The sequence below is a fragment of the Cricetulus griseus genome, chromosome X (assembly GCF_003668045.3).
Source record: "Cricetulus griseus strain 17A/GY chromosome X, alternate assembly CriGri-PICRH-1.0, whole genome shotgun sequence".
Classification (NCBI taxonomy): domain Eukaryota; kingdom Metazoa; phylum Chordata; class Mammalia; order Rodentia; family Cricetidae; genus Cricetulus; species Cricetulus griseus.
In genome coordinates, this window is record NC_048604.1 from 83,093,852 (window position 1) to 83,109,522 (window position 15,671).

Sequence of the window (15,671 nt, forward strand, 5' to 3'; positions counted from 1 at the left end):
GAAGCAGTCATCAAAAGCCTCCCAATCAAAAAAAGACCACAGCCAGATGGCTTCACTGCAGAATTCTACCAGAAATTCAAACAAGAGCTAATACCAGTACTCCTCAAATTGTTCCACACAATAGAAACAGAAGGGACACTGCCAAACTCTTTATATGAGGCTATAATCACTTTGATACCAAACCACACAAAGATATCACTAAAAAAGAGAACTACAGACCAATATGCCTCATGAACATCGATGAAAAAATACTCAATAAAATATTGGCGAATCGAATCCAAGAACACATCAGAAAAATCATCCACTATGATCAAGTAGGCTTCATCCCAGGGATGCAAGGATGGTTCAACATAGGAAAATCCATCAATGTAATCCACCATACAAACAAACTGAAAAAGAAAAACCACATGATCATCTCACTAGATGCTGAAAAAGCCTTTGACAAAATCCAACATCCCTTCATGTTAAAGATCTTAGAGAGAACAGGAATAACAGGAACATATCTAAACATGATAAAAGCAATATACACCAAACCAACAGCAACATCAAACTAAATGGAAAGAAACTCAAAGGGATTCCTCTAATATCAGGAACAATATAAGGCTGTCCTCTACATATCTCTTCAATACTGTACTTGAAGTTCTAGCTATAGCAATAAGACAACAAAAGGAGATCAAGGGAATACAAATTGGAAAGGAAGAAGTCAAACTCTCACTATTTGCAGATGATATGATAGTCTACATAAGTGACCCGAAAAACTCTACCAGGGAACTCCTACAGCTGATAAAAACCTTCAGCAATGTAGCAGGATACAAAATTAACTAAAAAAAAACAGTAGTCCTACTATATATAGATGATAAATGCAATGAGAAAAAATCAGAGAAACATCACCCTTCACAATATCCACAAACAACATAAAATATCTTGGGGTAACTTTAACCCAAAAGGGAAAGACCTGTACAGTAAGAACTTTGAGTGTTTAAAGAAAGAAGTTAAAGAAGATACCAGAAAATTGAAAGATCTCCCATGTTTTTAGATCAAAATAGTAAAAATGACAATCTGGCCAAAAGTAATTTACAGATTCAATGCAATCACCATCAAAATGTCAACACAGTTCTTCACAGTCCTTAAAGAACAATACTCAACTTTATATGGAAAAACAAAAAACCCAGGATAGCCAAAACAACTCCGTACAATAAAGGGTCTTCTGGGGGCCATCACCATCTCTGACTTCAAGCTCTATTATGGAGCCATAGTTCTGAAAACAGCTTGGTATTGGCACAAAACCAGACATATAGACCAATGGAATCAAGTTGAAAACCCTGATATTAGCCCACACACCTACGAACACCTTATTTTTGACAAAGATGCTAAATCTATACAATGGAAAAAAAGATAGCATCTTCAACAAATGGTGCTGGCACAACGGAATTCAGACATGCAGAAGATTGCAGATAAATCCATATCTGTCACATGCAAGAAACTTAAGTGCAAATGGATCAAAGATCTCAACATAAATCCAGCCACGCTGAATCTTCTAGAAGAGAAATTGGAGATACCCTTGAACGAATTGGCACAGGAGACTGCTTCCTGAACATTACACCAATAGCACAGACATTGAGATCTGCAATTAGTAAATGGGACCTCCTGAAACTGAGAAGCTTCTGTAAGGCAAAGGACACAGTCAGTAAGACAAATCGACAGCCCACAGAATGCGAAAAGATCTTAACCAACCCTACATCTGACAGAGTACTGATTTCCAAAATATACAATGAACTCAAGAAGCTACCCACCAAAACACCAAACAATGAAATTAAAAATGGGGTGCAGAACTAAATAGAGTATTCTCAACAGAGAAATCTGAAATGGCTGAAAGACACTTAAGAAATTGCTCAAAATCCTTGGCCACCAGAGAAATGCAACTCAAAACAACTCTGAGATACCATCTTACCGGCCAGAATGGCTAAAATCAAAAACACCAATGACAATCTATGCTGGAGAAGATGTGGAGAAAAAGGAACACTCATCCATTGCTTGTGGGAGTGCAGACTTGTAAGACCACTTTGGAAATCAGTATGGTGGTTGCTCAGGAAAATGGGAATCAGTCTACTTCAAGATCCAGCAATTCCTCTCTTGGGCATATACCCAAATAATCCACATTCATACAACAAGGACATATATTCAACCATGTTCATAGCAGCATTGTTTGTAATATCAAGAACCTGGAAGCAATCTAGATGACCCTCAACTGAAGAATTGATAGAGAAAATGTGGTACATTTGTACAATGGAGTACTACTCAGCAGAAAAAAAGCAATAGAATTTTGAAATTTGCAGGCAAATGGATGGAACTAGAAGAAACCATCCTGAGTGAGGTAACCCAGTCACAAAAGACAAACATGGCATGTACTCACTCATATATGAATTTTAGACATAGAACAAAGGATTACCAGCCTACAATCCTCTTTACCAAAGAAACTCAGAAACAAGAAGGACTCTAAGGGAAAAATGCATGGACCCCTGAGAATGGGCGGGGCAGGATCTCCTGAGCTAATTGGGAGCATGAGGGTAGGGGAGAGGGAGCTGCCAGAATGAGAGAAGAGGAGAGGAGAGGAGAGGAGGAAATGGAGGAGCAGAAATATTGAGTTGGGGGAAGAATAGAGGTGAGCAGGATGAGAGATAACATATTAGAGGGAGCCATTATAAGTCCAAGGAGAGATCTGGCACTAGGGAGATTTCCAGCAATCTACAAGGGTTACATGAACTGACAATCTAGGCAATGGTAGATAGGATAGCCTAAATGCCCTTCCCCTATAATGAGACTGATGACTACTTTTTATGCCACCCTAGAGCCCTCATCCTGTGGCTGATGGAAGCAGAGGCAGACACCCACAGATATACACTGAACTGAACTCTGGAACCTAGTTGCAGAGAGGGAGGAATGAAGATCAAAGGGGCCAGTGCCAGTCTAGTGAAACCCACAGAAACAGCTGGCCTGAACAAAGGGGAGCACATTGACCACAGATGCTGTCTGGGAGGCATGCACGGGACTGATCCAGACCCCTGAACATGGATGTCAATGAGAAGGCCTATGCACTCTAGGGGGCCCCTGGTAGTGCATTACTATTTTTCCCTGGTGTAAGAAGGGACTTTGAGAGTCCATCCCACGTCTTAGCCTGGACAGATGGGGGAAGGCCTAGGCCCAGCCCAGGATGATGTGGTGGACTTTGGGGAGCCCCTGTGGAGGGCCCTACCCTGCCTGGGGAGTGGAGGGTGGATGGGGTGGGTGGCAGGTTGGGAGGGTTGGGGGGGAGGGAGGGAGAGGGAGAAGGGATTGACATTTGAAGCAAGCTTGTTCCTAATTTGAACTAATAAAAAAATTACAAAACAAACAAAAAGGAGGACAGCCAGTTTGACAGCTGGGGAACCAGCATAGAACTGAACCTATCAACATGGGTGTCAGTTACGAGGCCTGGGCAGTCAGTCTATGACCTTCTTAGTCCTCATTAACACACCATTTCAGTTATGTGGTTTGTCTTTATAAAGTTATTTTTTCTAGAAAAGTCTGTTAACATGGAAATATTTACAACCCGGTGAAGAGAAAGGATTGACTCTCTGCATTGTCATTTTAAATCATGTTGTATCAAAAATAATATCCAAAAGTGGTTCAGACATTAGAAGCATCATTTGTACATTCATGTTATGTCCAAGAAAATATGGGGGTGGGGAAATCGAAGTTCTTCTTTATATAAGAAAACCAAGTAGTGCACTCACAAAGACGGTTAGAATTAGAAAATCATATTATGCCACCACTACTAGTCTAGTTAGATTGCTGGAAGAACAACAGAGGTTGTTAAGGATAGCCACGGTGTCTCCAAATATAATAATTACTTTCCAAGTACAAAGGGAAAGGGGGGGGTATCTTGACAATGAAGTATGTGCCAATACCAATATGATTAGTTTTACCCATAAGAACAGAGTTCAAATTCGTTCTTGCTAATGTGTGATGTGGTACAGTGGGAGGTACAGAGTAGCAGTATCTCTATACTTTTCAGAGCAAACAGAAAACCTTGAAGTCTAGTCATGATGAAGAAGAGAAATCCAGCACATGAATATTCTGTAAGCAACATGGTCTGGCAGCTGGAGAAGTTGCTCAGCAGTTAAGAGCACTGGCTACTCGTCTAGAGGACACAAGGTGGTTCCCAGTATCCACAAGGTGGCTCACAACCATGACACCACCAGATCTGGAGAATTTGACGCCTTCTTCTGGCCTACATGGGTACTACATGTGGTCACAAACATAAAAGTATGCAAAAAACCCATTCAAACAAAAATCTATCCCAATTCAAAAATGCCAAACTTCTAAAAGAAAACTGGGAAAATACAAACAATAAAGATGCTGAGGGACTGTGATGGCTAATCTTGGTTATCAACTTGACAATATCTGGAACCAATTAGAACCCAAGCAGCTGAAAAGGATTTTCTTAATTCGATCAGTTGTGGTGAGAAGAACCACCCTAAATCTGGATTATTTGAGGTCGGAAGATCCACCCTAACTCTGGGCCACACCTTCTGGTGGCAGTCCACATCAAAGGACATGGAAAAAGGAAGCTTTAGTCTTTTGCCTGCTTGCCCTAACTCTAGGTGTCAAGTTCATTTATTCTGGTGCTGAAGTATTACTTCACTGGCATAAAAACCTACATCCAGCCTCCTGAACTGAACAACAATTGGATTCGTGACCTTTCCTTGAGAGATAGCCATTGTTGGACTAGACTGGCCACAGCCTATAAACCACTCTAATAAATCCCATGCATATATATATATATAATATATATTATATATATATATATATATTATTTAAACATAAGGGAAATGTCTTGTTTGGATGTTGAAAATAAATAGCTATACATAAGGAACACTCTAGAACAAAAGGGAATTTTCAATGTGGATTTTGTTGGATGAATTGCTAGACTGATTTAAATTATATAAATGACAAGAAGCATTATCACTTACATGTCCAGTGATAGACATGGAAAAAATTTAAAGGATTATGTGTCAGAATCATGCTTTCTTGTTTCCTTGACTTGATGGTATGTGATTTATGGAAAACCAATGTGTAGTCAAATAATGAGGTTTGTGCTGTGGTGCCTCTTGTTTTTTAAAATGGTACATGATAAGTCATGTATAAGCATGTGCATGTTCACATACAGCACACAGAGAGGGTCTAAGAGCTGTACATGTGTATACAGCAGAAAACTAGTGGTTACAGGGATACATAGTATAAATGGTTGTTCATTATTCCATTATTGACTTTGTGATTGAAATGTTTCTAAAATATAAGAATGGCTACGAACAATCATTTCACTCAAGCCATCCCTTCATGAAGAAGGGCAAGGTAGGAGGATGGGTAAAAAAGTCTTTAGCACAAGTAAGAAGTTCAAATGGTCTTAAATGTAAATGACATAAAATAGGAAAATCTCAAGACATCACAAACCAGGAACCTAACCCAAAATTCTGTTTCTCCTTTCATCACAGTCCCTCAAACACCCTCTTCTGCACTGTCTAGATGTGTTTTTCTGGGATTCTAAATGGGACTTTCCAGCCACGAAAATGAGTTCTTCCACATCTACCAAATGTTCCTCTTGTTTGATGTAGAGATTGAAAGGTCAAGACTTGTCTTGAAACAAGAAGTAAAAGGCTTCCCATAACTGGTGTCTTGGGTAAAAATGAAGTATTTTATTTAAAGTTGTGAAGATAATGAGCATGTTGGAGGCCAGCAGTCACTGCTCTAAATATTAATCAGGACTCTGAATCACCCATTAAAGATAAAAATCAGCCTAAACAAGAACACATGGTGATTATCCCCTCTTCATTTACATGTTCAAGGACACCTATCCTGACCTCAAGCTCTCCACTCCACCTGACTAATAAATCAATTAACACCCTGCCCTTAGAGAACAATTTGAAGTCTATGCAAATCCTTTCACATACCCAGTGTTGGGAATTTATGATAGAGAGCTCCTACTTAAAAGAAAGTTTTACAGATGTGGAGAAGTGCACATCTACCTGTGATGCTACGGAACATACTTCATGAAGTATGGAGCACGATAGTTTATGCAATCATATAACATAAAGGTAAGTCTTCCACTGCTGTCCCTGCTGCGTCTTTAAAAGCCAGTTGAGGACGAAGCAAAATTAGAGAAATAAAGTGCAGACCCATAGTTCCCACAGATTGGAAATGAGCAGGATGGCAATAAAGCAGAAGGGATTTTAGAATTGTTCAATGTCTTGACTGTAATGGGGGTGACATGACTTCATGTATTTGTCTAAACTCAGAACTGAACATCAACTAGTAAATGTTACTATGTCAAATAAAATGTAGCACTAAAAAAGGCAAGAGAAAAATCTCTCTGTGTATAATATGTAAACATGTGTGTTCAAGGACTTTGCATGTGTATAAACAGGCCCAAGGAGGACTTCAGGCATTCTGCTTTGTCACCTTTGGCCTTCTTCCTTTGAGAGAGAGAGTATTTCACTAACCCTTTGACTCAATAAAACTGATAGTAGCTGAGTATAAACCCTTGGCAATTGTCCTATCTCCATGAACGCTCAGTTAAATCTATTAGACACGTGTAATCATGCCCACCTTTTTCCTGGCTGCTTGAGACCCAAACTCAGGTCCCAATGTTTGTACACCAAGCATTCACAGCCACTGAACTATTTCCCTAGCCCAGAAACCTTTTTATATGTTAAAATATTATCAAGGGGGGTGCCTCACTTGCTGTAAAGCATTGTGAGGACCTGAGTTTCATCTTCAGAACTGACATGGTGGAAGGAGAGAACCAGCATATACATGAGCTAACATGTGGGCACACATGCATGTGTGCATGCACGAACACCACACACACACACACACACACACACACACACACACACACACACACACACCATAGAGACACACAAATAAGTAAATGCTTTTAAATTTTTGAAAAGTAGTTCCAGGCTACCCAGAGCTATATAGTGAAATCTTGTTTTAAAAAATCCAAATGTAAGTGAAATAAGAACTTGTACCTGACAGATAAATGAGTTAAGATATATTGAAGACATTGGATAAATAGATAAAAATCTTTCAGGAGAAAGTTTTATATTCTTTTCATCTTAAATAATCTTAAAAAAAAACTTTCCATTAAAAACTCAGTGGTTAATATTGGAAAAAAAAGAGGGTGTTAAATTTTTTAATTTTCTTAGTTCCATGATTGTGGAGGGTACATTTATTAGTATAAATTAGCACAAATTGTGAACTGACAAAAACAATACAGAGTATTCACCAACAAAAGCATATTTAAAGAAAGAAATGGGCATTATTTTTTATCCAGGAGTCCTTGGATTAAGCCCCTAGTACAATGAAGAAAGTAAATGAACAAACTCAACTACCTACACTTTTCTTTCCTTCCCTTCTCATTCTTAGAAAAACTGAGGTGGAGATGCTAATTTGTGATAAAACTTACCCTCTACAATAGGTAGGCTACTTTGATGGATATGCTTACAAATCCCTCAGCCCAAACGGATAAAAAAAGAATGTCTATAGAACCCAAAAAGGCTTCAGAAAATTAGGATTTTTTGTTATCTAAGCAATGGAAATATAAAATGTGATCAACTTCTTTGGGATTGATATTTAATTATGAAAAAAGTCTCCTTGCATGACATTTTTTACAACTGCATAGAAACAATTTTAAGAGCTTCAAATTGAATCCACAGATGCTTAGTTATGGTATAGTGAACTGTTAATCTTGACACAATATTGACATGTCACAAGACACTCAAGGTAATCATAGCTAATGCTCAGCCTAGCAGGTGCCCACCAAAACTAAATATTTTACCTCTGTTGGCTCATTGAATTCCCATAAGACCATCAAGATGTCAGGAGTCAGGGAGGGTAAGAAATGTGTCTGTACAAGTCTGGCCCACAGCAGATTTCACAAATCAAACTTCATTATTTAAGTACTTAACCACTCTGACACTCACAACACCAATGATCCTTGTATGGCTTTTTTAAAAAATGAGATACACACACATACATATTTTCAACAATTGAGGCTGTAATTCATTCTCATTTCTGTATTTGTTCTATATTATAGTAACTATACATAGATGATATTCATTTGGTTGTATGAATATAAAAATTCAGAATATAGATGAAACAGCAATGCATTCATTTTGAATGTATGAATACAGCAGGAGGCAGAAAGCAGATGTAGAATAAACAGATTTTGACACTGTAGCACTTGTAGATGAAGCATATTGAATACAAAGTTGGTGTACAGAAGTCTGTCTAAATAATAAAGTCATTAAAGTGTTTACAGAAGAAAACACTACAAAGCCCATCATAGTGGAGGAAGGAAGTACTGCTCAGGATAGTGCTAAATGCTTTTGCTGATACATGACTATTTTTTGAAGTCACTGAAGAGTTTTTGTACCTAAAAGCAATATTTGATTTTATTTTAAGACAGACAAGGCACAAACAAATGCAATTATAGTATTTTTAAAAAGTTATAATATAGGTGACTGTCTGTAGGTATAGGCATGTAAGAGCAGATGCCAGTGGAGTCCAGAAGAGAGTGTTGTATCCCTTGGAGGTTGAGATACAGGAAGTTGTGGGCTGTCTAGCATGGGTGCTGGGAACCACACCCAGGTTCTCTGCAAGAGCAGAGAACTATATTAGAGTATTTGTAATAAAGGTGTGTGTGTGTTGAGGGAGAGATGTCCGTTAATTTATGTCATCCCACTGCAATGTAAAACTGATATAAAGTATGCCAGCCTGATTATCCTTTATTAGTTGGTTAAGTATTTGAACTGGTTAAACCCACTAGTTGGCATGATAGCATGGTATAGATTATATACATCATCTGTAAAAGGAAAGATGTGGACAACTCAAAGGTTCTTTCAGGCAGTCGGTGACTCATTGCCACAGTTAAGATTGGCTTTATTATGGCCTGAAAGATCAATTTCTATCTCAATGGCCTTTTTTCTCTAAGGAATATGAAAGAGGAACAAGAGAATCAACATTACTTGAAGCTGTATCACAAAACGGCCAAGTTTTAAAACTTTTTCATCACTGTCAAACTGAGTCAAATTCCCAGTCAATGAGGCAACAGCAGTGTGCTGGTAGCTTCACTTAGTGTTACTGAAGATGCCATAAACATTTTGAATAAGCTGTTTTAATACGCACAGGTATGGTTTCATTTTCACTAATTTGTGTGGTGGGGGTAGTAACAAGCATCATAGCATGCATGTGAAAGTCAGAAGACAACTTTGGGAAATCAATTCCCTCCATCCACCTTTATGTGTGCTCCTAAGTTTCAACTCAAGTTACCAGGCTTTTACTCACTGGCCTTCTACCTTATCTTCTGCAATGTGGCCTCTTCCTGAATCTGCAGCTCACCCATTCAGCAAGGCTATCTGGCCAGCAAGATCAAGGGATCTGCCTTTCTCTACCTCCCTGGCACATGCTGCCACACCTGGATGTTTATAAGCACGCAAGGGATCCAAACTCAGATATCCATGCTTGCAGAGTAAACACTTTGTTAACTGAACTATCTCCCCAGACTCTTGTTTGTTCTTTTTGAGAAAGGTCTTGCTACATACCCCAGGATGGTCTCTAGCTCCCTATGTAGCCCAGGCTATCCTCAAGCTTATAATTGATCCTTCTGCTTCAGCCTCCTCTGTAATGCGATTATAGGTGTGTCCTACCATACAGACCTTACCCCTTGTTTTTAAGTTGTCATTTTTTTTTAATTTGGATCTGAGGGGGAACTTTCCTTTCATCTTTGTAAGCACATGGCAGGGCCATATAGAACCAAGGGAACCACTTGAAGGTCACCCAGAGCACTTGGCCCATAAAAGCTTACCTTGCTTCCTGCCACAAGTGGACCATGAACGTGAAGTTTCCATAACTTTCTAACTGTATCAGCACAGGAAAAAGAAGTTTTGTATGTGGTGACAAGGAACAAAGGAAACAAAAGAGCTACTGTTTGAAGCGAACATCGGAAGTGCAAAAAAGAGAAACAAGCACTTTACTACCTCCTCAAACCAGCAGAAATAGCAAGCTTTGAGCACAGGCTTGCTGAAGGAGCAAGCCTAGCCGGTTCCCAAGGTTTTACACTTGAAACAGAAGGCAAAGGGCATTTTTACTGCTGCTGTCTTTCCCTATGGCAAACATTGTATTTTCATAATTACTGTATAATGAAAGGCAAGGTGACCACCAGAGCACCTAGTTAAGGAAAAACAATCAAGACCTAGGACATGGCTTCTGAAGTAACCATTCATAATGGGGCCATTCAATGTGATGGGGAAATGGTTGCAAGTTAGGAGGCTTCCCATACCTAAATAAAATAAGCCACTCCTCTTATCTGACCCAGAACCCATGACAATAGTGATGAAATATTTGCTGTGTGACCTTGAGAGCAGGCTGGAAAAAAGTGGCAGAAAGAATATATTTGGGAAAGAGGTGGCAGGTATAGATGAGAATCCAACCATTCCTCCGGATGAGTTTTTCAAACATAAAACCAAAAATCTCCTGAGCCTGCCAAATTGTACTCTCTTCAAAGGACTGTGAGAATTCAATGAGTAAATTCATTTGAATAAAGGCAAAATTTTATAAGTAACAATAATAATGACGCTACTTACAATCATGCTAAATACAAACAGTGAGGTATGGCTGTTCTAATGTACCAAGAGCAATGTTTCAAATCAGTAGTTATGGAACTACATTAGGAAAGACCTGAGGGCTAAAATAAAGAAGCTAAAATTAATCCAGTAGAAAATGGAAGTAAATTGGAGACCTTTAATGATGGTTGTCATTTAAAATATGGAAAAGAACATTCAGACCAAAGAAAGGCACTACAGTGTGGTACTCAGGCTTCCTAGGATAAAAATGCAATGGTGTACCCAAGCAATAAGCAGGCTGAGAAATAAGATAAAGATCGATGGCAATGGAAAGGAATCAAAGGAAGCACTTTATTCATTGGTTTTCTTTCTTTTTCTTTCTTTTTCAAAATTATAAATGCTCAAAGAAGGAAATTAAGAAAAAAAGCAAGGAGCAAATAAAAAGTCACTTGTTATCACTGGGCATCTCTTGGTCAATTTCTTCCTAATCTAACAAAAGAGGTTTCCAGGAGCTTGCTGGCTAGCACAGAGGCATTCGATCAATATGCAAGATGGACTGAGTTCAAATGCTGATGCTGAGAAGAGTGTTGCTTTTACAGAGATGGCAAGGAGAGAGAGAGAGAGAGAGAGAGAGAGAGAGAGAGAGAGAGAGAGAGAGAGAGAGAGACAGAGAGAGAGAGAGAGAGAGAGAGAGAGAGTTCTGAAGAAGGGGCAACTAGCAAAAGCTGAGGTGGAACAGAATGACCTCCTAGCCAGAGAAAGCAGAAATTTACTTCAACAGCCTCCTATCCTGAAAACCAAATCCAAGTAGAGGCTACAGTAAGAAGGTAATAGCTGTCCAATGTGTCAGTACATGGAGGTGACAGGGAGCCCTGAGCACAGCTCTCTGCAACAGGAATCATCATACAATAGAGACAGCTGTCAATGCTTTTATAATCTGATCTTTACTTTTAACGGAAGATGCAATACAGGTACACATAAGTGAACACGTATGCATGTGCTTCAAAACTGGAACTTTAAAAGAAAGTAGAATTTCACTAAAAGATAAACAAGGATTAGTGAGAAATTTATAGCACCACATGTTGCTTTTTAAGTAAATTAAAAAACAGATCTATATTTCGTATGACTGTTAGAATTCACTATATGAAAGTAATTAGCATTGATATTCTAGAATAGATATTATTACATATAACAATATGTACAAAGGTTTCATAATGACAATATGTTCATGTTTTGGAATGTTGAAAATGCATTTATTTCCCTTATCTATTTTACAACTAATCTGCCACCATTTTGGCAAAATAATTCCAACAATATATCCCACTCTATATTAAGTAGGCTTATTTTGTGCACAGTCTTCATTTTGCCAAGTAACTCTTAAATAGTCAAACTGCTTTCCCATCCAAATAGTCACAGGGTTCTCCCTACAAAGCTGCCTACAAGTTTTCTCCTAGTGTATGGTAAGACTTCAATTTTATAATTCTTTGCCATTGTGAATTACATTAGAATGACTGAGAAATCTCACATGAGAAAAACAGCTTGTAGCATTTAAAAATCCATAAGAATATGGTAAATAAAGCAGTCCTGCAAATATCTTATTCCATTAATTCTGGTGGCATTACAACTAGAAAGAGTTGTTGAAAAAAAGCCATCTGTTAATATGAATCAAAAGCCACAACAATACTTATATCCTTGAATCTGATCATCTTACTCCTGGAGAACTTATCCAAAGGAATCAACTTCAAAGAAAAGAAAATGGATTGGGGAGGATTGGAAGCATGAAGACTTGATTGAACTCAGAACTCTATGCCCTGCAGAAGGGGAGACATCATAGTATAGGTCTGTAATCGCACTGCTCCTACAGCAAAAGGACTGGCAGAGACAGGAGAATCCCTGAAAGTTTGGGGACCAGTAAGCCAGGCACATACAGTAGCAAAAAGCAAGAGACCCTTTCTGAAACAAGATGGACGGTTAGGACTGATGCTCAAGGATGTCCTCTGTGGGCACATGCTCGCATTCACACTGTGAACACAAACACACACACACACACACACACACACACACACACACACACACAGAGAGAGAGAGACAGAGACAGAGACAGAGAGACAGACAGAGACAGAGACAGAGACAGACACACACACACACACACACATACACACAGAGAGAGAGAGAGAGAGAGAGAGAGAGAGAGAGAGAGAGAGAGAGAGAAAGAGAGAGAGAGATTGGGATTTTTAAAAGGATGTTCATTATAATACTACCTATCAGTGCTTCCTACTTTACTAAAAATATAAACAGCCTACATGTCTGCCATAGTAGAGGGCTCAGGAAGTGAGAGGGAGGAGCAGAAAAGAAAGGACAGAGGAGACACTAAAAGGTGGAATGAGCAAGAGTGGCAATGTGTTGAGCACACAATAAACACTAGAGGATTGCAAACCTTAGGTCTTACTATAAGACTGTAAGGAGGTCTGTGTTTGTGGTGGTGGTGGGGAGGCACAAGGTATTAACTGATGGTAGAATACTTGCCCACCTACACATACAGAAGGAAAAGAGGTGAGTAACTTACAAATTGGAAGCAGCTCCTGACGCTTGGCTCTATGTTACTGCCCCCAAAGGAAGCAACTTCACCCAACTGTCTTGGGATTTGAATAGAGTCGTGCAGAAGAAGACCCAGCCTACGCTGGTCACAAAAGCCAGTTGAACTTGCAACTTGCTTGAAAAGGTCTATAAAAGCAAGAAGAGAAACATGAAAATCCAAACATTGGAACAAGTGGATGTAAGCAGAACCCAATGTCCAATTCAATGCCAGTACTAATTCTCAGGAATGGTCAATATCCCCACAGATGGGACTCACTGTTTTGCTTTTTATCTTTATTTTATTTTATTTTTGGGGGGGATGGTAGGCTAATGTAATACAGGCTGGTCTTAAACTTGCTATATAGTTGAAGATAACCTTGAACTTCAAATTCTCCTAACACTACCTCTGAGTGCTAAGATTATAGGTGTGTGGTTTTACACGATGCAAAGAACTGATCCCATGACTTTCCCTGTGTTAGCCTGACAGGGATTATGGCTAATTTGGGTGATCAGAACATACTTTTATAAATTAGGTTAATCATCACTACTTATATACGTAATATGAAAATTAAACTACAGTCCTACAAAGAAGGTGAGATTATATGTTTTATTTTTATTTCATTTATTTATATGTGGAGTCCTGGTCGCATATATTATGGCACAAGGGTGCAAGTCAAAGGAAAACTTGCAGGAGTTGGTTGTCTCTTTCCACCTTGTGGATCCTGGAGATAAAACTCATCATTACGTGTAATGGCAAGTGCCTTTATCTGCTGAGCCATCTTGCTGACTATACATGTACTTTTAAAAGTTACATTTTATTGATTTATTATGTATGCGTGCATTTAGAGTATGTAGAGGTCAGGGGGTAGCTTAAAGGAATTGCTTATCTCCCTCTACCATATAGATCCTGAGGATGGAACTTGGGTTATTGGCCTTGGCAGCAAGTGTCTTTACTCAATGAGCCATTTCATCACCCCCCTAAATGTATTCTTAACAACTGAATTATTCAAAGGAAAACATAATCCTTTGGTAACTATTATGCATATATGATATGAATACTACCACGGAAATTTTAGAATCAAGAGCCATGTAATCATCCAAATGCATGTATCAGATATTAAAAGATGTAACAAAATGAGGACTTTTTTACAGTGCCCATTAGGCTTCATTGAGATTGGCATGTTTGCTCACATAGGATGCTGTGCTTATGTATAATTAGCTCATACCATTCTATGCTATCATTGATCTTCTAAGTCTACCTACTGTTTCCGCATTTTTTTTTGAAGAAAGGCTTTCACTAGGTAGTCAAGTTTGACCTTGAACTTATAAAAATTGAGTGGAGACAGGAAGATAGGGAGAAATTACTCCCATGGCTTTATAAAAGACAATAAACCTAACTTAGAATAAGTAACTATAATATTCAAAAAACAAAGAACTCAGAAATATTGTTTTATCCAAAATAATATTAGAAGGTTAAAAAAACACTGTTCAGGTTTAGGTGGGGGCTGTTTCATTTTGTTTTGTTTAGTTCTTAGAAAACAAAAGTTCACGTAGAAGCTATATAAAAGTGAGCACTATAGTGGTTTGTGCATATTATGGTTTACTCTACAAAAATGAGAACTAGGACACAGCAGGGCTTTGGAGAAACGCCATGTCTTTCGTCTTTTGCCTATCTTCACACCCAGCATACCTCTTCACCTATGTATGACTAGTTTCTTAGGAGATAGCCAGGAGAGGCTAGTTTTTTTCAAGTCCTTCTGAAAAGGCTTCTTACAAGCATTTCCAGGGAGAAACATATACAGTCCTTTAGAGTGAGAATGGATGCTGACTTGGTCACCCAAACCATCAGTTCTTTAACATTTGCCTTTATTTCGACTTCCAGTTTTTTAGTAAAAGATCCCAATAGCTAATCAAAAGAAAATTGTTGAGGGTGCTACTTACTTTTTAAGAAATAGCAAGCTAGCCATCCCTCAACAGTAAAATGTTAATCACATCACAGAATCGGATGTGTCAGTACAACTTGCAGTAAGATGATTATAAAGTAAACAATGTGCTTTGAACACAAATGCCAGATAGTATTATTTAAGTGGGAATTCAAAGAGACACAGGAAAAGCGGGGATTAAACCTTCACATTTCTTTTCCTGACTCACACAAAGGGGTTAGGAAATCAGATTTTATCCCCTTGGAACATGTGTTTTACTAAGACACAGTCAATGTAACATAAACTAATACTTGGACTGGCAAAGCTAATCCTCATTCTCTATTTAAATACCTTCAATGTAATGTCTGACAGGGAACAGCACAACCCAAATTTTATGACATTTTTAAAAGCAGTTCTACATCTGAAATGACAAACCTGCCTTCAAATAAGAATAGCATATCCTTTTCCTTCTAGAATGAGAGTAAACAGGCAACATCAATAAAAAAAT

General features: G+C 38.5%; 1 protein-coding gene across 7 annotated transcripts in view; it reads right to left on the reverse strand.

Moving 5' to 3' along the window:
• Window positions 1–15,671, reverse strand: part of Dmd (dystrophin) — a 1,637,847-nt gene that overhangs the window by 79,521 nt on the left and 1,542,655 nt on the right. For all 7 annotated transcript variants that reach the window (XM_035449892.1, XM_035449894.1, XM_035449893.1 and 4 more), the window contains one exon: window positions 13,231–13,388. In XM_035449892.1, coding sequence (XP_035305783.1) covers window positions 13,231–13,388 — 158 coding nt within the window. The remainder of the gene's footprint in view (window positions 1–13,230; window positions 13,389–15,671) is intronic.